The sequence below is a fragment of the Carcharodon carcharias genome, chromosome 6, assembly GCF_017639515.1.
Source record: "Carcharodon carcharias isolate sCarCar2 chromosome 6, sCarCar2.pri, whole genome shotgun sequence".
Taxonomy (NCBI): Eukaryota; Metazoa; Chordata; class Chondrichthyes; order Lamniformes; family Lamnidae; genus Carcharodon; species Carcharodon carcharias.
Window position 1 is genome coordinate 24765915 of NC_054472.1, and position 27055 is coordinate 24792969.

Below are 27055 nucleotides of genomic sequence, written 5' to 3' on the forward strand. Positions count from 1 at the left end.
TTGGTGGAATAGGTGGACAAAGTGGCAGGTGAAATTCAATGCAGTTGAAATGTGAAATGATTCGTTTCGGTAGGAAGATTTTGGAGAGGCTACATAAAACATATGGTATAACTCTAAAGGGCGTTCAAGAGCAGATGGGCCTGGGTTTTATATGCATAAGTTATTGAAGATGGCAGTACAGGTTGAGAGCACATTATAAAGGTTAATGAAGCATACAGTATCCCAGACTTTTTTAATAGGAGCATAGGGCACAAGAGCCAAGGTGATGTTGAGCTTGTATAAGACACTAGTTCGGTCTCAGCTAGAGTATTGTGTACAGTTCTGGGTTACACACCTTAGCAAGGATGTGAAGGCATTGAAGAGAGTGCAGAAAGATTCATGGGAATGGCTCCAGGGATGAAGAACTTCAGTTATAAAGAATATTGGAGAAGTTGTGACAGTTTTCCTTGGAGAAAAGAAGGCCGAGAGGAGATTTGATGGAGATATTCAAAATCATGAGGGGTTTGGAAAGAGTAGATAGGGAGAAACTGTTCCCATTGGTGGAAGGATCGAGAGAGCACAGATTTAAATTAATTGGCAAAAGAAGCAAAAGCGATATGAGGGAACTTCTTTGTGCAGGGCATGGTTAAGATCTGGAATGCACTGCCTGAGAGTGGAGGTGGGTTCAATGGAGGCATTCACAATGGGAACTGGCCCTGTTATCTGAAAAGAATGTTACAGGGCTACTGGGAGAAGGCAGCAAAATGGCACTAAGTATATTGCTCATTTGGAGAGCCACAACAGACACGATGGGCTGAACGGCCTCTTTCCACACTGTAAAGATACTGAGATTCTGTAAGTGGCCCTTGGATGGAATTTTATGGTCCCCAGCCAGGCAGGGGTGGGGCTGTAAAATGCCGCGAGCCGTTCAGAAGCCCACCAACTTCGGAGCCATAAAATTCCACCCCGTGTTTCACAGCCATGGAACAAGATGCTGAGAACACAGGCCCTGTAAACTAGCATCTTAGAAGCGTGGTAAACCAATATTTAATAGAGAACTGAGGAAAGGATTAGAAAATTGAACTTTTGGTATGGTGGAGTAAAGGACAGACCAAGGTACGTTTTGAAGCCTGGAGGAGACAGATACAAAATGTCACTTTCTCAACTGCTAAAGGAGGGTTGTAAGATTCTAGTGGTTTATAATGGGAATGAGTCATGTAGAGAATTCTTCACTACTTGAGCCAAGAGGGATTTGGTTTATATACAGTAATATGTTTCTGTTATGACCTTGGCAGAATGGAGCCACCAGGACAAAGGACAAAAGTATGTTAATAACTCGCACCAAAAGCTAACAAGCCAGTCATCTGTTACTACAATAGATGGATCATTAGCCCATTTCAAAACTTTCAATATGTATTCCCTTATGAAATGTTGTGAAGAACTCTATTCATTTATACAAAGCGTGAGGTGATATGCTGGGGTCAAACCTCATGGAATGGTGGTAGCTGCTCCAATTGGCAACTCGGCATCCTAGTCCTGGAGCTGGGGAATCAAAGTCCTTGACAACCTGCCCACCAAGGGGGATGAAAGACCCTGTTGCATGTTCAGTGGGTCAATTCCTTTAAGAAGAGCACAGGTGAGATATCCGGAGCACTGGCCAGATTTAGTGGTTATAAGATTGACCTGCTGGCTAGTGGAGATAGTGGGACATGTTTTGTCTTGTATAGTACAGGTAGGTTATAGAAGAAATTAAAAGTCTGGAATGGGTACTCTATTCGGTCATGTGCAATGTATATAATAAACCAGCTTATTTTAATTTTTAGTGATCTTGTTCAATCATACTGTTTTATTTTGCCTCTTTGAAATCTGGTAAAATGCACAATTATTTGTGCATGATTATGATAACCAGCTCATTAAAAACATCCTCATATTACAGCCTTGAGTCATTCTATAAGTAGATATTGGTCTTTAAAAAGATATTCTCTTGTTCGTAATGAACATTCATTTCTTCCAAAAGTGAATCTCGTTACACTAAGCTTGAGAGACGATCTAGCAGACATAAAATTTGAAAAGAAATTTTACTCTAGCAACTCGAAGGACTGCTAACTTGTAAAATGAGTTAAGCCTGTTAAACGGGCTAGAGTGAGAAAATTCATTATTTACCATGCAGTGGCTTCACTTGCAAACTATTTCATTGGCTGTAAAGCGCTTTGAAGTGTCCAGTGGTCACGATAGGAACTATATAAATGCTTTCTTCCATGCTATGAGGAGTGATGTGAAACGGATGTTTCTCACTAGAAGGTTGTCTGCTGTTCATTTGTGTATTTCATGTAAAATAACCAGCATGTTTGAAGTTGGCCATGTTTCATTTGGAGTGATGATTTGTTTGCTTTTCAAAAGATAGGACAAAAGCTCAGGGAGCATGCATGAGATCGTGGTATTCAACAGGAGATGTTGGCCGGGATTTTCCGGTTCTGCCATGGGCGAGACGGTGCCCCCCAGCCAGAAGTCGATTGACTTGCAGAGGGACTGGACGTTCCCAGCGGCAGGCGGGTGTGGAAAACCCCGCCCATTGCTGTGGTTTCCAAGTCATACTGTTATTTGACCAGATATTGGATAAAATAACAATACCCAATTATAAGGGACATGAGTTTCATTTACTGAGTGACTGGAAGTATGAACCTGAGACAATACCTAATGAAATTTATAATATTTACGCCCAAAACATCTAGCTAAGTTTATTAATAACTATACCTTCAGATCTAAGCTCTGAAACTCCCCCCTTACCCTCTCTGCCTTTCTACCACGCTCCTTACAGCCTACCTCTGTGACCTTTGTTACCTGTCGGAGGTGCTATCTTTTAGAGGAGATGCCAAGCCGAGGTCACATCTGCCTTCTCGTGGATGTAGAAGAGCCCTTGGCATTTCTTTGAAGAGGAGCTGGGGACTTCACCCTAGTATCCTGGTAAATATTTATCCCTCAACTGACACATTTTATATTTAAAAAAATAAATAAATAAATTACCAGCCTGTTATCATGTTGCTGGGATCTTGCTGTGCACCAAACTGGCTGCTGTGTTTCCAATGCTTCAAAGCACTGAAGGCTGTAAAACACTTTGGGATTTTGAGGTTATGAAATACATACACGAGTGCAGGTCCTCTTTTTGACGCAGCACTTGTATATATAGAGTTAATGCTGTAACATTTATTTCATTTATTTTAGTTGAGGCGTTATTTTGGGAGCAGTCTTGTGCCACGTTTTCCACCTAAGAGTTATCTTGCACAGACCGAGTCTATGGCTGAAGAAAGAAGGCTTCAGTTACAGCAGTATCTTCAGAAAGGTAAGCCTATCAAACTGATTTCCAGGAAAACCCCTTAAACTTGATGGGCTGGTCTTATGAAGGATCAAACCAATTCTCTGGTATGAGTGGCCCATTGGCTCAGACAAGTAAATGCATCAGTGTTTCTGGATGGAGAGAGGGGAACTATCAGCCACTGTTCTTCTAATCCTGACACTGAACTGAGTCAGGAGGCGAGTGTACGTGAATGTTGGGTGAGGACAGCACTGTTATTTTTTCTTTTTTCTTTTTCTCTTTACCCCCTGTTCCCAATCCATGGTCGGATATCCTGCTAGTTCTTTCTCTGTCTGTTGCTACCTGTAAAAAAAAAAAAAATGATCACCTGGAAAGGTGCAACAATATTTCAGGAATCTCAAAAGCAATAAAAAATATTTCAACACCCATGTTTTCAAAAAGAAAATTGAGACGGGTTTAGAATTCAGCCCTAAAACTTGAGCACTGTTGGATTAGCCTTGTGGCAATTGGCTCCCATTGAGTTGATGTCATCTGGCTGGCAACAACTCTGCATAATGGCAATATTGGGTTAGAATGATGGAAGGCTGCACCAAGCTTCTTAGTAACCTTTCATTTCAACTGGTCATAGGAATTTCTGCTGTTACTGGAACATTCATACTGTGTAACCAGTGGGACTTTGCCCTTTTGTGACACTTTATAATTTGGCCTCATTCTAACGTGTCCTTGCTTACAGCATCAAAGCAGTTTCCATGTGCTGACCCACCTCTCCAGTGAGCTGGAGCTTGTATATCTCTTGTGTGGAACAAATGAGATAGAGTGTCACGGGATTAAAAAGTTCATTTTTCTCACTTGCACATCAGAAGGAGGCAAACAATGACACCGTATTTTCTTGACTGTACTATAATTGGAAAGCACTACAATGACAATGTATCAGCAACCAAACAACAAATCTATTATTGTAAAATTATACAGAACAAAATAAAATTGGAGGAATACAGTACTTGACATCAGTATGTTTCTGAGAAGAGTTTTGGAATTTTGTTTTGTGGTGGGGGGTGTGTGGTGGTGTGAAATTTGTTTGTGTAGCATCTCTTCTAGCAGTCTTATGCAGACTTATGTTGATTTTCTGGGGGCAGACAATGATTTCATTGAAGATGCTTCATTCAGATAATGGCGCCTGTTGCTGCCTGCCCCTGGGGCACCAATGTAAATGGCACTGCATGATCAAATCCCTCCCCCTTTAGTATTTTTTAATTACGCAAGTGCTAAATTTGATGCATTTCCATTTCACTGTTGTGACAAGAGGGTAAACAGTTAAAGGAGGACCAAAACCTTACAATATCTCTCTCTAGCCAAGAGGTCTCTGGATATAGAACTGCAATGATGCCAAATTAATGGTAGGTGATGCTTGCAATTATTCCTAATAAGGTCTGATGAGCATCAATAAACCTGTAATATCCACAAATTGCTAAAGGTGACTAAGCGCACACATCCAGTGTTTATAAAACTAGTTCATTTTGAATGGTCATGGTTTAATGGTCATGACTTTGTCTGTTACCTAATGTCTATGACATCTGTCTACAGGAATCAGCAACTATAAGCCTTGATTATAACCCAGGCTGCCTGATGTGAAAGGGCTTGATGAGTTGATGAAAAGACATTGGCAGGGAGATCTAGCGGAAGTTGCACAGCAAGCTACTATTTTAATCAGGCTGAATTTGGGCCTACCTAACACATGGAAGTCACAGCCTAGTGACATAATCAGCACAATGCAATTTGAACTCCAGAAATTGGGAAAGTGACCAGAGAAACCTGGTGGGAGGCAACAAAATGGCCAGATGAGGCTAATGTGAAAAACAAGTTAAATTTCTGTGATAATTCCTGGTTTATTAGGAGGGGGAGCAGGAACAATTCTCTCAGCCTCACCAGGAATCTTTGGGCCTCCCTAGCTCTGGCCTTGTCCCTCCCTCCTAGAACTGGCATCTGTTGACGCCTCTGAGTTCCCACTCCCACCTGCCAGCATTTAAAAATACTAATGCTTTCTTCAACCAGGATTTTTGGTCTTTGGCAAAAGCAAATTATGAACAGATCTGTTAAGGTTTATGAGAAGCATAGCGTAAGGGCAAGTATTTTTAACGGTCGCATTTCATTGCGGCTTCCAGAAATCCCATGCTGGCCTTGGGCCTAAAGCAGTTTAGTGCTATTTGAATGAGTCCTGGGAGTTAAATTTACCCAGACTTCGCACTCTGGGGTGGGGGATGAGTTTGGATGGTCATCAGTTTCCCCACTCTCGATCCTCACTGTGGGTTAAAATCATGCTAAAATTGCCATTGTCTTTCAAAGAATCCATAATTCAGTTCAAATACCCCATGGCAGCTAAAGTTTCACAGCTAGATCAGTAGAGTCTGTTGCAGATTTGTATGTGATAACTTCAGACAGGCCACTACCATCCTTCAGGTGCACAAAACAAATTTGTAATACTTATCCTAGCTAAAATTTAAAGTGAAAAGATATGATATAGAAACACAGAATTATTACAGTGCAGGAGGAGGCCTTTCAGCCCATCATGTCTGCACTAGCTCTCTGAATCAGCAATTCATTTAGTGCCATTCTCCTGTCTTCTTCCGGTAACCCTGCACATTCTTCCTTTTTGGATAAATGCCTAACTCCCTTTTGAATGCTTCAGTTGACTCTTCCTCCACCAGAGGTGTAGCTGCTCCATGCCCTCTTTCAGCTATTGCTGTCAGTGCTTCACATTGATCACAATGTATGCAGCAGCTCAGATTTAGAAAAGCCTAAGTAATTGCAATAATAAAACCTTCACAGAGCAAAAGCTTTCAGTGTATCACGAACAACATTATCAACATCGCCAATATTAACCCAGAAAAAGTTAGAAGAATTAAAACCTCTTCTAATTTCTGGGTAACTATCGTAAAGACCCAGACTGATTTCCCCGCACCCCCCCCACTTCCCCCCACCTACACAGGACCCCACACCCACTGCAGGGCCAACTCTTGCCTCCCCGGCCTGACCCAACTCCCCACCCACCCCTTATTCGACCCACACCCACCCCATCCCCCCCAAAGTTCCCCACACTCCCTGTGTCCGGCCTACTCCACCCCCCCAAACCCATCTCCCTGGCCTGTCAGTTTCAACGGGGCCTTTATGGCAACTAATGTCGTAAAAAAGAGGTTATGTCCTCCCTCAATTTGACCCTGCTGGACTTCGGAGCCCTGCCTGAGTTAGAAGGTCGGGTGAGACAGGCATAGAAGAAATTTGGCGTAGGTAAGTGGGCACAGGGTGGCAATCTGTTGCTGATTGCCACTCCGAGGAAGTTATGGCCCAATATTTCTGCAATAAAGGCTTTAGCAACATAGCTTTTAAAAGGGACCTGCTATCTGGGAGAGATGGTGGCGTAATAGTAATGTCACTGGACTAGTAACCCTGAGGCTATTGCTCTGGGGGATGTTGGTTCAAATCCCATCATGACAGCTGGTCATAGTAAATGCAACCAATTAATATTAGAGCTTGAATTGAAACAATCATTGGTTGTCATAAAAAAAAAAATCCATCAAGCATTACTAATGCTTGGTCTGGCCTACATGTAACTCCTGCTCCTCTCCACAGCAACGTGGTTGACTCTTAACATTCCTCTGAAATGATCGAGCTAGCCATTCAGTTGGGGCAATTAGGGATGGGTGACAAATGCTGGCCTTGCCAGTGATGCCCACATTCCATGAAAGAATATAAAATAATGAATATACAAAATGAAACCTGGAAGAACAAAAGTATTGGACTAATGGACACCGTAAGTAGATGTTTTGTATTTGAAGTCCTTATTTCCTTCCTGATTCAATATCATTCAGCTGCAATTCCCTAATACCCTCTTTGAAATGTACGCCCCATACGTTTAGTACAGGTTTGCTTTAAGCTGCTGAATGCACCTTGCCATTTTCCAAAGGAGTGGAATTCTTTTGTTTTCATTGGTATTTTTATTGCAACCCCTGTAAATAAGTCTGGAATGTTAGAGGTGCAAGTCTGGTTGGTATTTGTCAACACTGGCCTCATCTTGATTATAAAGAAACAAAACCAACTGCTGAATATTCATGTTCTTGCTTTTGCAGTTGGAGAGGATCCTGTTATATCGGTCAGTGAAATATTCACTACTTTATTGAAGAATGCCCAACAGGTAGCGAATCACAATTCTCCCAATCTTGAATTAACACTTTAAAATGCAAGTATGGTAGCTATATTCACTGTAATTCATTTGAGTATGTATTCTGTTTTAATGAGGTTTTAATGAAAGGACTCACTGCCACATCCACACTATTGCAAAAGGCTGTTCCTTGGATGACTAACCATGCGGTGTGTTTTTAAACCAACACCAGGAGCCTAATTGCCATAAAGAAGTTCAAGTATGAAAGTCGGCTGTTTTGAAACACCCAGACCTACTAGCTGAGCCTAATGCTAATGCATTTTAATTCCAGGGCCTTTTCCATTGTGTGGGTTTTCGATGATGTGCTTCAAATGCTAGTCATATACCAAGGAATATTATTAATGAACGGGAAAGACATTACTGATACATGTTACCCTATCTCTTATTGCCAAGTCTTAACTGAGTGAATCACTTTATTGCCAGTCGTGGTTAACGCTAGCTCAACTTAATTTTAATAATTTGGTGAACTCCAACAAACTGCTTGTCAGCCCAACAGTGGGAGGATAGGGTGATGTGGCTTATCCTAATGCCATACATTTTAAAGGAATCACGTTTCACGTGGGCTTCAGAGAGCTCTGGAAGTGATAAAGAAACTAGGGAGACAGATTCCTTACCATAATCTAACAAAGCCTGTACAATGTGTCATATAGATGATGCTTCATGCATTCTCAACGTGATGAATCATTTGACTGAGGGGGCTGGGGTATGTGTTGAGTGTCCTGTTTGAGCTTGTCAGTGGATAGTGTAATGTTGTATCATGTGGGGGGTTGTGCATTCTAGTTTTTAAAAAAGTTATTTTTGGGCACCTAAACTTTTAAATTGCTTTGATATATGAAATCATATATGAAATATTAGGACATGCATTTTTGTGCAGTAAGGCTTACAACAACATATACGCAGTGACTTTAAGTTCTTCCCTGTGTAAACTTCAGAGGCTATGGGGCAGTGTTGGTATTCAGTTTAGGGCTGTAGTGTATGTAGTTAATTCGGCAATCTGTTTTATGTGAGCACTTGCTGCATTCAGAAGTGCAGTTTGGAGCAAAGTTTCCTTAGCTTTGAATGAATATTTCTGAGGCTTGGGAATTTAATCATTAATGCCCCAAAAAATCGATGTGCAACGGGGAGCTGCTTTCCTCACTTTCCACCTCCTCCCAAACTTAGTTCAGGAACCTTTTTAATGCTGCGATCGCTGCCCTGACATGAGGTCCTTTGCGGTCTCAGCCTGGGCTTTCACGGCTCAGTTTTGCACTAGTCAGTGCATTTCCCAGCCAAGCTACCTGTTAGGTATTCCTCAGAGAAGTGTTAGTGTAACAGCCCGCACTGTGAATGAATACTTCTAGAAATTGCAACCACTTACTGAGTTGGGATCTGGATGCGGTTTCCATGTAAAATGGAGGGACAGCTTTCAAAGAGGTAATCAGTATTATTAGGGAATACTTGTACAGTTGCAACTCCTTTAATTCCCAGAAGCTGTAAGGACAACAGTGAGTAGGTTTATAGCATACTAATATAATGGACAGGAAATATTGTTCAAAAAAGGAAGGAAATCATTTGGCAGAAGAGAGACTTAGATGATGTGAGACGATGAGGAGCACGGACTATAAGTGATTCACCACTATTTTCTTGAGGGGTTAGCAGTAAACGTTGGCCAGCAATGCCTATATCCCATGAATGAACAATTTTTTAAAAAAAGTAAAGGACAGCAAGCAAGGTCAAGGCCAACTGATTCAAAATAGGGGGGCACTTAAGTAGCAGAAATTTTAGAAGCTAGACCTTAAGACAGCTCGTTAAAGAATAAGAAGGCTGGAAACCATCAGAGCAATGCCCATCAGTTAAGGCAACAATAAAGATAAGGAGTATATTGAGTTTGAAAAAAGTAATCGTCTAGCCAGAGTTGTGATGGGCCAAAGAACAGATGCAATCAGATCCCTTATCAAGACAAGCAGTCAAAAAGAGCAGATAACATTGTGGAACATAGGAAGAGGAGAGTCAGTGAAGCTCTTCCAACATTTTTCAGTTTTAGGGGACACTATTTATGAAGATTAAGAGATAATAAATCTAGAAAACTATAGGCCTTTAAAACTGATGTCTGTTGGTGGGAAGTTACTGAAATTTATTAGGGACAACAATTGAACACTTGGACAAATATGAACTGATATGTCAGTAGAGATTCGTGAAGGCGTCATATTGAATGAACCTAGGATATATTTGCCTTAAAGGGGCTGCAGTGCAGATTCTCTAGGTGACATCCAGGCTAAAAGGATTAAATTGTGAGGACCGGTTACTTGAACTAGGCTTGTATTTCTTTGTGTAAACAAGGTTAAGGGGTGATCTGATTGATGAGTTTGGGACATGTAAAGGATTTATTAGGGTAGATAGAGAGAAACTACTTCCTCTGGCGAGGGAATCCAGAACAAGTAGACATAACCTTAAAATTGGTGTTGGGCCATCCAGGGATAATGTAAGGAAGCACATGTTTCACAAAGGATAGTGGAAATCTGGAATTCTCTCCCTCAAAAGGCTACTGAGGCCAAGTTAGTTGAAAATTTCAAAACTCAGATTGATAAGTAAGGGTTTTAAGGGTTACAGAACTGAGGTAGATACATGGAGTTAACATATGGATCAGTATGATCTAATTGAAATAGATTCAAAGTGGCTGAATGGTCTACCCCTGATTCTACGTCCCTACGAAAGAAGAAGGTCGACAGGGGGAGGATGAGAAGCAGAAAAGCAGATTTAGGAAGAAAAACACAGTTGAAAGCAGCAGAAGGAAGAAGAATAAAGGCTTGTAGAGGTCTGGCTTGGAAGTCCATCTGTCAGTATCTCTGGAGCTGGTGTGAAAATTGTTGCGCACTATGGCTTTTAACACTGAAAAGCAGTAAAATTAAAGCTCCACAGCACATGCCGAGCCTGCACTTCTGGGTCCAATGTCTACCCCTCAGAAAACCCTTCTCAGTCAAGATCGGGGTTCAAGAATCGGTTATTATGTATGTTTGAATCATCTTTAAATATACATAAAATTGTGTTCATTATAACCACAATAAATACAAATGCCATCAAAGGCCAGAGTGGGGAAACGCTTCTGCTCTTCCTGAACCACAAGCATTGCTGGAAAGGCATTTTCCATTTCCATGCAGCAATCTCGCTTCCTTGTTCAGCTGTCAGGTTTCCCAAGTCCCGGGAAACCCAGACGGCCAGGGTTAGACCTGAAGAGAGAGAAATATCTGAGGCATGCAGCCTTTTGTAATATTTAATGACCAACCTGCCCCTTGGGAATGGATTGGTCCCCCACACCTAGTCCCACAGGAAATGATTAAAGTGGATAGTGTAGATGCATTTATGGGGAAGCTAGGCATGCATTTAGGGGAGAAGGGGATTGGAGGGTTACGATGGTAGATTTGGATGAGGGAAGGTGTGAGGAGGCTTAAGTGAAGCATAAGCCCTGGCATGGGCTGGTTTGGCCAAATGGTCTAATTCTGTGCCATATATCCATGAAGGTTAAAATTCCCCTTCTGAGTCAAATGTTGATATGAATCAGCCAAACAATAACAGAAGATTTTATTGAGAGAGGTTGGAATTTATTTTGTATTGTTGATCATGTGATGTTTGGGGATTGATGCTGCTTGACACCTGATTTGAGCCAAGAGTAGACAGTTAACTAACTGAAGAGAGCGGTGACAGTACAACACAGTGCTGTTGTACTTAGCCCCAGCAGGCCTCAGATGTGAAGGTTTGCAATTTACTTGCTTCAGTAGCTAATCTCTTCTCTGTTTAAACCTAAGCAGATATAAAAGGTTCCAGTGCACTACCTGCTGTTACAATGCTGAAATATATTTTAACCATTTATGCCTAACGTGAAAACCATGCTCTACACCTTCATACAGGAAATACCTCCGAACTGTTCCTTTTTATAAGAATTCTTTTTGTTGCAGGAAACCTTTAAGGTTCGTGCACAAGCTATTCTGTTGGAGATTCTTCTTGCAGATGGGAAAAGGCTCCAGATTGACACCCACACATCTCACTCAGCCAACAGGGTGTTAGAGGTAAATTTTCCCCTTTGACTCCCTCTCCCCCAAATCTCGCAGGGTTGCATGTGCACATCGTATAACTGAAGAGGGCAGGTAATCGACTGACCCAGTCTCACGCCTGCACTTATATTGCAGAAGAGAAACCCGCTATCTCCCTGGTCTATATTGAGGGAGTGCTGGACTGTCAGATGAAAAGTTAAATCGAGGCCCTGCCTGCTCTCTCCTGTTGATGTATGAGATCACATGCCACAAATTCAAAGGAAAGCACAGGAGTTGGCCCCAGAGTCCTGGCCAATATTTATCCATCAGCCAGCAATCTCCAAAGCAGATTGTCAGATCATTGCTGTTTGTGGGACTTACAGAAATATAGAAAATTTACAGCACAGAAGGAGGCCTTTCAGCCCCATCGTATCTGTGCTAGCTAAAAGGCGGTTATCTAGCCAAATCACATTTTTTACCTCTTGGTCCAAAGCCTTATAGCTTGTGGTACTTAAGGGTATATCCAAGCTCTTCTTAAATGTGAGGACGGTTTCATTCTCTTCCATACTTTCAAGCAGTGAGTTCCAGACCCCCACCACTCTCTTGCTGAAAACAATTCACCTCAAATCCCCTCTAATCCTTCTACCAATTACTTGAAATCAGTGTCCCATGGTTATTGACCTCTCTACTAATTGATATAGGGCCTTCCTATTCATTCTGTCTAGGCCCCTCATCATTTTATACGTCTCAATTAAATCTTCTCTCAGCCTCCTCTGATCCAAAGGGAAAAAATCCCAAAGTATCCAATATTTTCCACATAGCTAAAATTCTCCACCTTCCCAAGGACAAGTAGGGTCGGGCAATAAATGCTGGCCTAGCCAACGACGTCCACATCCCGTGAAAGAATATAATGGAAAGAAATTCTTGGCAACATCCCCATATTTCCTCTGTACCCTGTCTAGTATGAACACATCCTTCCTGTAATGCAGCGATCAAAACTGTATACACCACCCTAACTAGTGTTTTACATCATTCTATCTTAAAGCTGTGCAACAAAGGCTAAGGGCCTGGACACAAAACTGGCTGTAGTACTGAAGACTTGGCTCCTGGCCAACCTGCTTCAGTACAGCTAAAACACTGCTATGTACCAGACAATGTGGAAAAGTGCCCAGGACAAATCCAATCTGGCCTCTTACTGCTCCAACAGTCTACTCTCAATTGTCAACAGACTAATGGAAGGTGTCATCAACTGTGCCATTAAACGTTACAAACTGACCAATAACCTGCTCATCAATGCTCACTCAGTTTGGGTTCTGTGTGGGCCACTTGGCTCCAGACCTCATTACAGCCTTGGTCCAAACACGGACAAAGAGCTGAATTCCAGAGGTGAGGGTGACTGTTCTTAACGTTAACGCAGCATTTGACCAAGTGCGGGATCAAGAACCCTCGCAAAAGTGAAGTCAGTAGGAACCAGGGAGGTGTAGGGGGAGGGGGGGTGGTGCAGTGCTGTGGGGTATGAAACTTTCTGCTGGTTTGAGTCATACCTAGCTCAGAGAACAATTGATGTGGTTATTGAAGGGCAACCATCTCAGCCCCAGGACATTGTTGCAGGATTTCCTCGGGGTGGTGTGTTCATTCCAACCATCTTCAGCTGCTTCATAAATTACCTTCCCTTCATCATAAGGTCAGAAGTGGGGACGTTCACTGTTGATTGCACAGTGTTCAGTACCATTTGCAACTCCTCAGATCCCAAAGTCATTCGTGCCTGCATGCAGCAAGTTCCAAACACTAGACAGGCTTGGGATAAAATTGGCAAGTAATATTTGTGCTAAACAAGGCAATGATGATCTCCAACAAGAGAGAACCTAACCATTTCCTCTTGATGTTCAACCATTACTGAATCCCCCACTATCAATATTCTGGGGATTGCCATTGACCAGAAACTTAACTGGACTAGCCATATAAATACTGTGGCTACAAGAGCAGGTCAGAAGCTGGGAATTCCACGGTAAGTAACTCACCTCCCGACTCACCAAAGCCATCTAGTGGGCAAAAGTCAACAGTGTGATGAAATACTGTCCGTTTGTCTGGATGAGGACAGCTCCAACAGCACTCAGGGCTTGACACCATCCAAGACAAAGCAACCTGCTTGATTAGCACCCCATTCAACACCTAAAACATTCACCTCCCTCCCCCTCCTCCACCATCAGTGCATTGTGGAAACAGCATGTACCATCTACAAGATGCATTGCAGCAACTTGCCTTCGACTGTACTTTCCAAGCCCACGATCCATACCCACTAGAAGGACAAGGGCAGCAAATGCATGGGAAAACCACCACTTGCAAGTTCCCCTCTTAAGTCACTCACCATCCTGACTTGGAAATATATCACCATTCCTTCAATGTCACTGGGCCAAAATCCTGGAACTCCCTTCCAACAACACTGCATGTGTATTACACCAGATGGCCTGTTTCAAGAAGGCACCTGAAGGACAATTAGGAATGAGCAATAAATGCTGTCCTTGCAGTGATAGTCACATCCCGTGAACAAATATTGGAAAAAAAATCTCCCTACTCTTACATTCTGTGTCTTCGCTAATAAAGGAAAGTACCCCATATGCCACCTTAATCACCTTATCTACCTGTCCTGCTGCCGTCAGGGATCTTTGGACATGCATTCCAAGATCCCTTTGTTCCTCTACAGTTCTCGGTGTCCTACAACTTATTGTGTATTTCCTTGCTTTGTATGAACTCCCCAGATGGAATACCTCAGTTCTCGAGGTTGAATTCCATTTACTGCTTTTCTGCCCAACTGACCAGTCCATTGATATCCCCCTAAAGTCTACAGCTTTTTTTGTCACTATTAACTACATGACCAAATTTTGTATCATCTGCAAATTTCTTAATCATGCCCCCTACATTCAAGTCTAAATCATTGGTATATTTACCATGGAAAGCAAGGGACTCAATATGGAGCTCTGTGGAACCCCGCTGGAAAGAGCTTTCCAATCACAAAAGCATGTGGCAACCATTACCCTTTGCACTTGCCACGGAGCCAGTTTTGGACCCAATTTGCCCTTGGATGCATGGGCATTAACTTTTCCGACCAGTCTGCCATGTGGAGCTTACATGCCAATAATGTTTTTTATGGCCTAGTGGATTTGGTGATGAATGTTCAAACCTGTTATTGCCAAAGATGTTCAACTCAAGTCCTTTGGACTTAAGACAGTGCCGATAAAGGGTATAAGGGCGAGAAAGAGTAAAGTTTTTAAAGGGGGCAAGAGCATCAGTGGTGGCCGAGAGAGCGTGATGTAGGATATATATCTGTTGGAATGTCATAATGAATTGTGAATTTTCACTCTATTGGATGGTGTCTGTTATTCTTTTGTGATCCTTGATGATTGTTGACTGGGTATCGTGAAAAGCATCACAGAGGAACTTAATCACATTCTTAACTGACATGTATGCATGCACTTCCAACAGGGGTCATTGGATAGTCACCCGGACTGGGATCCTTGGTCAATACCGACACTCTCTAATTTTTTTTGTGTAGTGCGCAGGTGATTGATTTAAGTGTCTACACCTTTTAAATTTTTTTGAACTTAAAGGGCAACTTGTGCACAGCCTGCATGGGGAAGGTTTGGGTTGCTGTGCAGTCACCGGGAGGGAACATTGGTCACTGCAACTAATTGTAGTGCCCCTGTTACCAGCTCTGCTGCCTTCTGATCTGTGAGTCAGCAGCTCACTAGATAAAATTCAGAACCATTTAAGAGTGTCAGTTTTATTCTTAACTCAATTTTTGTCAAGTTCCTTGTGGGTGCAGTTAAAAGCAGCTAAGACTGTCATTTGATATCTATTGCCTATACTTGCTTTTTGAGGGAGGGGGCAATTTTTCCTAATCTCTGATTTTACTTCAGGCCAGCACTTGCACGCCAAGGCTGCGGTCTTGTGATCACAATTTAAGTAAGATAACCTACTCGCATATACATTTTCCATGCCTTTGTCATTTCAAAGAAGTGGGTTATGTCCCTGAGCAACATCTCTAATGAGAGCAAGTTGGCTTTTGAAGTACCAAATTATCGTTAACTCTCCTTCAGAACACCGACTGCACGCACACATTGAGTGTGGATAGTGAAATGACTTCTTTTATTTTTAAAAAGAAGCTTTTTGATGAGCTACTGAAGGTTGGAGGTGGAAGATGCAGCTTTCAACCCTAATTTCCTGCTTCCATAAATAACGGTGCCAACAAGAAAAGGGTGATTTTTTTTAATCACTCAATGCCGTGTGTGTCAGCACCACAAACTGCTCCAAGACTAGTAAATCCATTTTGGATAATCACACTATTGATCTTGGCTGTCCCAAATTTGGACAGCCTGATGACGCTCCTTGTTCAGGCTCACCAGGGAGAATGGCCCCTTCAGCGACTTAGCAGAGGGTTGTTGGCAATCGAGGAACAATCAGAAATGACACCTTCAGGAGGGGATGGTGGTGCGAGAAGAGGAGAAATAATGAGAAAAATGTGTGCTGGAAAGAAAACAAATTGCTGTCTGTCATCACTGCTGGTCTGAAGGAATTGCTTCATAAGTAGTGAAGGCTTTCCATATATGCTGTTGGTTAATAGTCGTAAATTTGTAAATTCCTTATAACAGTACAGCTTTTATTTTGACCTGCATTAACCTACTGGTGAATTGACTATATTTTTTTTAAAGATTGCTGCCCAGAAGGTTGAATTGTCAAGGCAATTTTTGGAACATTTTGCCCTCTATCTCGTCTGTGAACTTTCTAATGGAGGATATTCTGGTAAGTTAGTTTACCTCTGCAGGGTATTCAAGACACCCTTGTTGAAGAGACATTAACTTAATGAGTTCATTTTAACTCAAGTAGATTGAGATGTTTTGATGTGGCAATATCCAAATAAGTGCATATATTACACCTTTCACTGTTGATCCCTGACTGACTGCAGCTTTATTCAATAAATAACATGATAGAATTGAAAACATCTGAACACCATTACTGCAAAATCATTGCACCCTTTCTCTCTTTTCCCACACCCGCTACACGTCCCCCGTCACCTCTGTCTGTCTCTCAAATCTGTCTTATAATTGTATTAGACTCTTCAAGTGAAACTAATGTATACAAAGTTTCTTAATTCACTGATATATTGCTTGTATGCCCAGTAACATCCAGTACCAACTTTGTATGTATTTTTCATCTTCTCTTGTTTATTAATTTTGAGTTTTTAGGGATAGAAGGCAAGATGATAACTTTGAAATTCTTCAGTTTTTCATAGACCCCTAAAGATAGTATTGTGTTTACTGAAACATGAACAGATGTGCATATTCACTTTACTTACTTTCTCTCACTCTTGCTCTCTCATATATAATCTGATTTATAATTGTATTCATCTTAAAGTGGAACTAAGCAATAAGGAAGCAGTAGCATTGTGATTATGTTACTGGACAACTAATCCAGAGGGTTTGAGTAATGCTGTGGAGAGTTCAAATCTATGGCAGTTAGGGAAGTTAAATTCAATTAATAAAATAAATTTAGAATAAAAAGCTAATATCAGTAATCGTAACCATTAAACTAATGGATTATATTGAAACCCATCTGATTCACTAATGCTCTTGAGGGAAGGAAACCTGCCATCTTTGTCCAATCTGGCCCATGTGACGCTCCAGACCCACAGCAATGTGGCTGGCTTTTAACTGCCCTCTGAAATGGCCTAGCAAGCCACTCAGTTGTATCAAACTGATATGAAAAAGTCTAAGAATAAAACTGGATAGACCACCTGGCATTGACCTAGTCACCAGTCACTGCAAAGTCCACCTTACTGATACGTGGGACTTGGGACAGCTTTCCCAATTTTGGCACAAAGACTGGTCAGGCAACAGCTTAATATAGTCATACTCGGAAGTAATATTAAGACACCTCAAACTCCTCCATCACCTGGGTGTGTCCTGTCCCAGCAGCAGGACAGACCACCAGCGGTGCTGGCACAACGATGTACAATTGGGAGGGACTCCAGACACCATGGCATCAGGTCAAACATGGGCAAGGAAACCTCCTCCTGCTGATTACCACCTATCATCCTCCCTGAGCTGATCGAGTAGCGCTCCTCCATGTCGATCACCAGTTGAAGAAGCACTGAGAATGGCGAGGACACAATTGACCAAGCTGGCCGAGTTCTGATATATATTTGCCAAGCTGAGCCTGCAGCAGGTGGTCTGAGAACCAACAAGAGAGAAAACCCTACTTAACTCTATCCCCTGCATTCTACCTGCCACAGATGCATCTGTTCAAGGCAATATTGGAGTGACCACAGTACAGTCCTTGTGGGAAGGAAATCCTGATTTCACACTAAAGATTCCCTCCTTCATGTTATGTGGCACTACCACTGTGCTAAATGAGAGAGATTCAGAACACATCTAGTGGTTCAAAACTGGGCATCCATGAGGCAGTGTGGGCCATCGGTGAGCAGCAAAATTGTATAACCATCAAAATCTTGTAAACCTCATGGCCAGGCATATCCTAAACCTATTGTTGCCATCAAGCCAGGGGACCAACCCTGGTTCAAGGAAGAGTGCAGGAAAGCATGCCTGGGGCAGAGTCAGGCATGCCAAACAGTGAGGTGCCAATCTGGTGAAGCTACAATACAGGACTACATGCATGCTAAATGGTGGAAGCTGTGTACTATAGACAGAGCTAAGCTGTCCCACAACCAATGGATTGGATCAAAACTCTGCAGTCCTGCCACAACTTACCTGAGGAAGAGGCTCCACAAACAACCCCATTCTCAATGGTGGGGGATCTAGCGCATCAGTGCAGAAGATAAGGCCTGAAGCCTTTGCAACCATGTTCACCAAGAAGAGCCAAGTGGAAGATCCACCTGGGGTTCCTCCTGAGATCCCCAGCATCTTCGATACCACTCTTCAGTCAATTTGATTCACTCCACATGGTACCAAGAAACAGCTGATGGCACAGGGTGCTGCAAAGGCTAAGGGCCCTGACAACATTCCAGCTTTAGTACTGAAGGATCGTGCTCCAGAACTAACAAACTGTAGCCAAGCTGTTCCAGCACAGTTACAAACTGATATCTACCCAACAATGTAGAAAATTGCACGGGTGTGTCCTTTCTGCAAAAAAGAAGGTCAAATCCAATCTGGCCAATTACTGCCCTATCAGCCTGCTCGGTCTTCAGCAAAGTGATGGAAGGGATCATCCACAGTGCTATCAAGCAGCGCTTACTCAGCAATAAACTGCTCATCGATCCTCAGTTTGGGTTCCGCCAGTACAGCTCAACTCCAGATCTCATTACAGCCTTGCTTCAAATATGGACAAAAGAGCTGAGTTGCAGAAGTGAGGTGAGAGTGGCTGCCCTTAACACCTAAGCAGTATTTGACTGTGGCATAATGAAATCCTAGTAAAACTGAAGTTATTGGGAATCAGGACGAAAGCTATCCACTGATTGGAGTCGTACCTAGTGCAAAGGAAGCTGGTTCCGATTGTTGGAGGCCAATCATGACATTGCTACAAGAATTCCTCAGGGTAGTGTCCTAAATCCAAACACCTTCAGCTACCTTTTTAATTCTTTTACTGGGATGTTGAGTGTCACTGGCAACGCCAGCATTTGTTGCCCATCCCTAATTTCCCTTGAATTGAGTGGCTTGCTAGTCCATTTCAGAGGGCAGTTAAGAATCCACATTGCTGTGGATCTAGAGTCACTTTTAGCCAGACCAGGTAAGGACGGCAGATTTCCTTCCCTAAAGGATACTAGTGAACCAGGTGGGTTTTTACAACCATTGGTAGTTTTGTGGTCACTGAGAGTAGCTTTCAATTCCAGCATTTTTAAATTGAATTTAAATTCCACCAGCTACTGTAGTGGGATTTGAACCCGTGTCCCCAGGGCAGTAGCTTGGGTCTCTGCATTATTAGCCCAGTGACATTACCACTGGTTCATCAATAACCTACCCTCTATTATCATGTCTGAAGTGGGATGTTTGCACAGTGTTCAATTCCATTCACAGTAGCCTGGTTCAGCCTCAGACTGTTGCCAGGGGGTGGGAAATTATTGGTAGCTATGAAACGGAGTTTGTGGTGAGGATCGAAAACTGTCTTCAGTCTTCCCAATATTTAATTGTAGGAAGTTTCTGCTCTGGATGTTATACAAGCAGTTTGACGATTTAGCAAAATGAAGTAGCCAAGAGAAATGATAGTGAGGTAGAGCTGGGTATCATCACTGCTTTCAGGTGATGTCGCTGACAGGCAGCATGTAGATGAGAAATGGGAGGGGGCCAAGGATAGACCCTTAGGGGTCACCAGAGGTAATGATATGGGAGCAGGAAGAGAAGCCATTGATAGCGGTTCTCTGGCTATGATTCGATAGGTAAGATTGGAAACTGGCAAGTGCAGTCCCACCCAGCTGGCTGACGGTGGAGAGACATTGGAGGAGGATGATGTGGTCAACTTTGCCAAAGGCTACATACAAGTCAAGAAGGACAAGGAGAGATAATTTGAATTAGTCACAGTCACATAAAGGGCACCCTATGAATTTGAAAAAGCTGTTTCAGTACTGTGGCAGGGGCAGAAACTTAATTGGAGGATTCAAACATAAGAGTTTTGTGAAATATGGACATGACTTGGAGGGGTGGGGTGTGATGTGTTCAGGGAGTTTGGAGAGGAAAAGAGTGGGGTTGGAGAGGGGTGGTAATTTGCAAGGATGGCGGGGTCAAGGTTTGGATTTTTGAGGAGAGGGGGCTGATGGCAGATTTAAAGGAAAGGGGGACCGTATCTCAGGAGAGAGAACCATTAATATTGATTAGCATTATTGATTAAATTGAGTGATCAGTAGTTTAATGGGAATAGGACTGAGAGAGTAGGAGGTGGGCTCTCTAGGACAAGATGAGCTCAAAGGGGAGATAGAAGAGAAACTAGAGAAAGGTGCCAAGTTCAGGGATAGGCCGGGGAGAACCTTTGAGCAAGTTTGGCCTGAGGGATGGGGGAAAGGAAGAATTTGGCAGAGGCAGCTGATCAGATGGTGTCAATCTTGGTGCCAAGGAGTCCATGAACTCCTCACAATTGTTGGAGGTAAGGGTGGAGAAGACAGGGGAGAAGGGTTTAAGAAAATGGCTATAACTCATTCCCATGAACGAATGATTAAAACAAAATGCTGATGTATATCCATGGACTCTCTGCAAATAGTTACATAGTCCTGGGGACCCCACTTTGCTTTCCCTTCACACTCTTGATCCTAGCTTCCCTTGGGTGTCTGCCTTGGCTCAATGAAAACACTCTCACTCCTGAGTTCAAAGTGGGGTTCATGTCCCATTCCAGTTACTTGAGCATAATCTAGGCTAGCCTTTTAATGAGTATGGAGGGAATCCTTTCAGATAAGGCATTAAGGCGAAGCCCATCTCTGTCTGCAGTGAATGTTTAAGGTTTCTGTGGCACAGTAAAGATGAGCAGTGGATTTCTTCCAATGTCTTGTCCAACATTTTTCCCTCAAACAGCATTCCTTTTTTAAAAAAAAATACAGATTTTCTGACCATATATCTCTTTGCTTGATCATAAATAGCTAGTTGCATTTCCCTATATTAGAGCAGTGACTACATTTCAGAAATACTTCATTAAGCACTTCAGAATGTCTTGGAAGAGCTCATGAAAAACACTACATAAATGGCAATCCTTTCTTTCCAAACAATAGTGCAAGCTAGCCATATAAACACAGATCTGTCAATGGAGAATTTTTTAAAATATATGTGCAGCAGGATACATAACATGTTAATGAATGCAGAATTCTTATGAACATTTTCCAAGTAGGTGGATCTGCAAATCCAATTTGTAAACTTTTCATCTTGGTTCTTCCGCTTCAGATATTCTTAATGCTCATAGCAGCTCTTGTCTCTGTTTACTTGTTATGACTATAGTACAACGCACCCTTTTAAAATGTAGGCAAGATAATTAGTGTGCTTTTGCAATACCAGGCCTTAAGCTTACTTGCACAAAGTTAGATTAACCATGGGGGTTGGTTTTGTGCAAACTTTGTGTGTAAGCCTAATTCATGTTAGAAATGGCTATAAAATCTCACTCTTTGAAATATGCAATGTGATCTATTGCCTTGAACTGGCTGAGTAACTGTACCCTAATGGTAAGTGATCATGTGTAACTAGAGAATAGAATTATCTAGTGTTGAGCCATCAGCCTGTAATCAGATAATGTAAATAACTCAGTGCTGAGTTGCAGATCTCTGGCACCATGTGCATTTTTATAGGAGAGTGACGCAAGTGTGCAGTATTTGGGTATTTGGTCACTTTCTAAACCTTCAGGGATATAGCTTGTCTATATAGTCCACAAAATGACTTAAGTGCATGAAGTGGACTTCCTATAGAATGATAGAACCTCACAGTGCAGAAAGAAGCCATTGAGCCCATCGTACCTGTGCTGGCTCTTTGAAAGTTTGTCCAATTAGCTCCACTCCTCCCATAACCTTGCAGAAAAGACTTCCATTAAAACAAATTGAACGTAATGAAATATACATTTGAGGATGAAATGGAGGTTTAAAGAGTGTTTATGATGAACTTATGTTGTTTATTTCTTGGGCTAGTGCTGAAAAAGTTGAATGCATTCGAACTGCCATATGTGAGTCTATGGAGTCTGCAGGACGAGAACTGCAGAATAATGATCAGGAAAAGGTGAGTGAAGTGTATTTTCTTTGGCAGCAATTTTTAAAAGCAGCTGTTCCTTTTCGATATTTTTTGTTATACTGATTACCTTCGGTAAGAAGGCAAAAAAGATGCCTGCTCTTGTGAAGTTGTTGGAAGCAAGCTGTATCCATTAGTTACTCAGAACTGTAGGAATAGCAAGCTGCTGTAATAATTAGGAAGGAGCGTGTAATGGAATGTGAAGCTCTTGCTGTGTCTATGTAGAGCCAACTTTATTTTTGTTTTTTCTCTTGTGTAGTTTTCTCCCATGAATGACTTTTTTAATAGCCATGAAAGAGAAACATTAGTGCTATTGTTATTTGACTTTCATGGTCCACATAGATACCAACCACCATAGGTAGGACTAGGAAAGAAGTTCTCCTTGGAGATTGTGAGCAGCCAGGGGCTAAATTAAAAAGCAGAACCTCAAAGGTAATAATCTCTGGGTTAGTACCTGAGCCGCAAGCAAATTGGAGTAGGGTAAATAAGATTAGAGTTCAATGTGTGGCTCAAAGATTGATGTAGGAGAAATGGGTTTTGATTCATGGGGCACTGGCACCAGGACTGGGGCAAGCAGGAGCTGTGCTGTTGGGTGATGGTCTTCAGCTGAACCGTGCTAGGACCAGTGTTCTGGCCATATGACCAGGGCAGAAGAGAGGGCTTTAAACTAAACTAAATAGTTGCGGAAAGGAATCAAGTGAGGGAAGATGTGATAACTTGAAAAGGGGAGAGAGTAAGGTAGCAATAAGGGAATTGATAATCTGAGTGTTAAAGGAAGGGATTTAAGACTGCACCAGCAGATAAGGCTAGAGATTGCGAAAATAATGAAAAGATGGAACAAAAGGCACTTATCTGAATGCACATAGCATTTGCAACAGGGTGGATGAATTGATAGCACAAATGGAAGTAAACGGGTATGATCTAATTACCATTACGGAGACATGGCTGCAGGGTGACCAAGGCTGAGAACTAAATGTTCAAGTGTATTCGACATTTAGGGAAGATAGACAAAGTTGAAAAAGAGGTGGGGTAGTGCTGTTAATAAAGGATGAGATCAGTACATTTAGTGACAGAGGATCTTAGATAGGAAGATCAAAATGTAGTATCTGTTTGGGTGGAGCTAAGAAACAGCAAGGGGCAGCAAACACTGGTAGAAGTTGTTTATAGGCCACCAAAGAGTGGTGGTAATGTAGGGCACAGTATAAATCAGGAAATTAGAGGTGCACGTAACAAAGATATTACAGTAATCATGAGGGACTTCTATCTACACATAGACTGGGTAAACCAAATTAGCACCTCTGCTGTAGAGGATGAATTACTGGAATGTATATGAGATGGTTTCCTAGAACAGTATGTTGAGGAACCAACCAGCAAACAGACTATTTTAGATCTAGTATTGTGCGATGAGAAAGAGCTAATTATTAATCTTATTGTAAAGGAACCTCTAGGGAAGAGTGAGATAACATGATAGAATTTTACATTAAGTTTACAAGTGATGTAGCTGAATCTGAAACTTGGGTCTTATGCCTTCGTAGTTTCCTTTGTTTAGATTTAAGGGGCAAGTTGGCTGGGGTACATTGGGGAAACTATATTTTAAAAAATATGATGGCAGGTAGGCAATGGCTACATTTAAATAATTAATAGATGGTTTACAACAACTTTACATTCCTTTTGAGGAACAGAAACCCAGCAGGCAAGATGATCCTATCATAGGTAACAAGAGAAGTTGAAGATTGTATGAGATCAAAGGAAGAGGTTTATAAAGTTGCCAAAAAAAAGTGGTAAGCCTGAAGATTGGGAATGTTGTAGACAAAGGAGGACCAAGAAACTGATCAAGAAAGAGAAAATAGAAAATGAAAGTAAATTAATCAGAAACATAAAAACAGACTGTAAGAGCTTCTATAGGTATAAAGGAAACGATTATCAACTTCAAATGTGGGCCCACTACAGGCAGAGACAGGAGAATTTATAATGGGGAATAAGGAAATGGCAGAGAAACTAAACAAATACTCTGCCTCTGTCTTCACAGAGGAAGATGCAAAAAAGACCCTCCCAGGAGTACTAGAGAAGTACAAGGGAGAAGTGAGAATGAGGAACTGAAAGAAACTAGTATTAGTAAAAAAGTCGTACTGGAGAAGTTAATGGGGCTGAAAGTTGATAAATTCCCTGGACCTGATGATCTTCACCCCCATGTGTTGAAATAGGTGGCTGTAGATATAATGGATGTGTTGGTGGTCATCTTCTGGAATGGTTCCTACAGATTGGAAGGGAGCAAATGTGACCCCACTATTTAAGAAAGGAGGGAGAGAGAGAGAAAACAAGGAACTACATGACCTGTTAGTCTGACATCAGTAGTAGGGGAAATGCTAAAATCTATAATAAAGGATGTGACAACATCACACTTAGAAAATAATGGTAGAATTAGGCAGAGTCAACATGGATTTATGGGGGGAAATCAAATTTAACAAACTTGTTTTTAAGGATTTAACTAGCAGAATAGATGAGGGGAAACTAGTGAATGTGTTGTATTTGGATTGGTGGTAATCTACTGGCATGGATTGAGAATTGGTTAACAAGACAGAAAACAGAGTAGGAATAAACAGATCGTTCTGGGGTTGGCAGGCTGCCACTAGTGGGGTACTGCAAAGATCAGTGTTTGGCCGCAGCTGTTCACAATTTTGATCAATGATTTGGATCTGGGGACCAAATATAATATTTCCAAGTTTGTTGATGTCACAAAAATAGATGGGAATGTGGGAAGGATGCAGAGAGCCTTCAAGGGAATAGACAGGCTAATTGAGTGGGCAAGAACACGGCAGATGCAATATAATGTGAAAAAATGTGAAGTTTGCCACTTTGAAAGGAACAGCAGGGGCCACAGTGTCAGACTAAAGGGTAGGCCATTTAAGACTGAGGTGAGGAGGAATTTCTTCAGTCAGAGCGTGGTCAATCTTTGGAATTCACTACCCCAGAGGGCTGTGATGGCTCAGCCATTTAGTATATTCAAGTCAGAGATCAATATATTTCTATATGTTAAAGATATTAAAGAATATGTGGATAGTGCAGGAAAATAATTTTTGAGGTAGATCTAGTTAAATGGCAGAGCAGGCTCGAGGAACTGAATGACCTACACCTAGTCCTATTTCCTATGTGCCCATGACTTAGAGAATCTCGTAGCTAGGGCTCTCTGAGCTACTATTAAAGACTTTATTGTTTGCGATTTTGTTTTCTTTAGTTTCTTCCTTTCAAATGCGTTATGTGCTTGTTGCATGTACTGATTTGGAATAACCCCTGAGCTTAGCAGTGTAAGGGAAAGGAAAAATAACACTGGAACATAAGGATGACATGATTGATTATTTTCAATGTTTTAATAATTGTTATTACAAATTTTACTGCATGTCTTTTAGTACTTAATTCAAAGCATATTTATGAAAAGCATGATGTGAAAGTTCCTGCTTCGAAAATCTTTTAATTCTGTCACCTCTAGATGGCATTGGTATGTCATTCGTGGAGCCATCTTTAAATAGTTACGTCAAATTGAATACGGTATGGCTTTGCTGACTAAGTTGAGTGCAAGACCTTCGTGTTCTATATGCATTAAAGTTTTTATAAATATAATGACTAAAAGCATACCTGCCAGCTTACAGAAAGAGTTTTCCATTTAGTCTCATTCTGCTGCCTTCTTGACCCCGCCACTCTCCACCCCCTCATACCCTTTAAACGAGGGTATGATGGTGTAGTGGTATTGTCACTAGACTCGTAATACAGAGATCCAGGCTCTGGGGATATGAGTTCAAATCCCACAGCTGCCATGGGATAATGATGTCCATGAAACGATTGTCATAAAAACCCATCTGGTTTATTAATGTCCTTTTAGGGATGAAAAGCTGTGGTCTTCACCTGATCTGCCTACATGTGACTCCAGATCGGCATAATATGGGTGACTCTTAAGTGTCCCCTCAAATGGCCTAGCAAGCCACTGTATCAAACTGCTAAAAAGTCAATAAAAAGGAGTGAAACTAGACAGACCACCCGCATTGACCTAGGCACCAGAAATGAAAAAGGCAAACTCAGCCCTGTCGACCCTGCAAAGTCCTCCTTACTAACATCTGGCGGCTTGTGCCAAAATGGAGAGAGCTGTCTCAGACTAGCCAAGCAGCAGCCTGACATAGTCATCCTCACATAATCATACCTTACAGAGCATGTCCCAGAATCCACCAGCACCATCCCTGGGTATATCCTGTCCCACCAGCAGGACAGACCCGAAGAGGTGGGTGGCATAGTGGTATGCAGTCGAGAGAGAGTTGCCCTGGGAGTCCTCAACATTGACACCGGGCTCCATGAAATCTCATGGCATCAGGCCAAATATGGGCAAGGAAACCTCCTGCTAATTACCAAATACTGACCTCCCACAGCTGATGAATCAGTGCTCCTCCATGTTGAACACCAATTGGAGGAAGCACTGAGGGTGGCAACGGATCAGACCTAAGCTCTGCAGTCCTGCCACATCCAGTCGTGAATGGTGGTGGACAATTAAACAACTCACTGGAGGAGGAGGCTCCACAAATATCCCCACCCTCCAAGATTGGGGGAGCCCAGCACATCAGTGCAAAAGATCAGGCTGAAGGATTCGCAAAATCTTCAGCGAGAAGTGCCGAGCGGATGATCCATCTCGGCCTCCTTCAGAGGCCCCAGCATCACAGATGCCAGTCTTCAGCCAACTCAATTCGCTCCACGTGATGTCAAGAAACTGAAAGCACTGGATGCTGCAAAGGCTATGGGCCCTGACAATATTTCAACAACAGTACTGAAGACTTGTGTTCCAGAACTTGCCATGTCC

The 27055-nt window shown here is 42.1% G+C and overlaps 1 protein-coding gene across 3 annotated transcripts in view; it reads left to right on the plus strand.

Moving 5' to 3' along the window:
- The window catches only part of LOC121278890 (sorting nexin-31-like), a 163136-nt gene that overhangs the window by 11544 nt on the left and 124537 nt on the right, over positions 1-27055 (plus strand). For all 3 annotated transcript variants that reach the window (XM_041189379.1, XM_041189381.1, XM_041189380.1), the window contains 5 exons: positions 3202-3319; positions 7417-7481; positions 11441-11551; positions 16225-16315; positions 22119-22206. In XM_041189379.1, coding sequence (XP_041045313.1) covers positions 3202-3319; positions 7417-7481; positions 11441-11551; positions 16225-16315; positions 22119-22206 — 473 coding nt within the window. The remainder of the gene's footprint in view (positions 1-3201; positions 3320-7416; positions 7482-11440; positions 11552-16224; positions 16316-22118; positions 22207-27055) is intronic.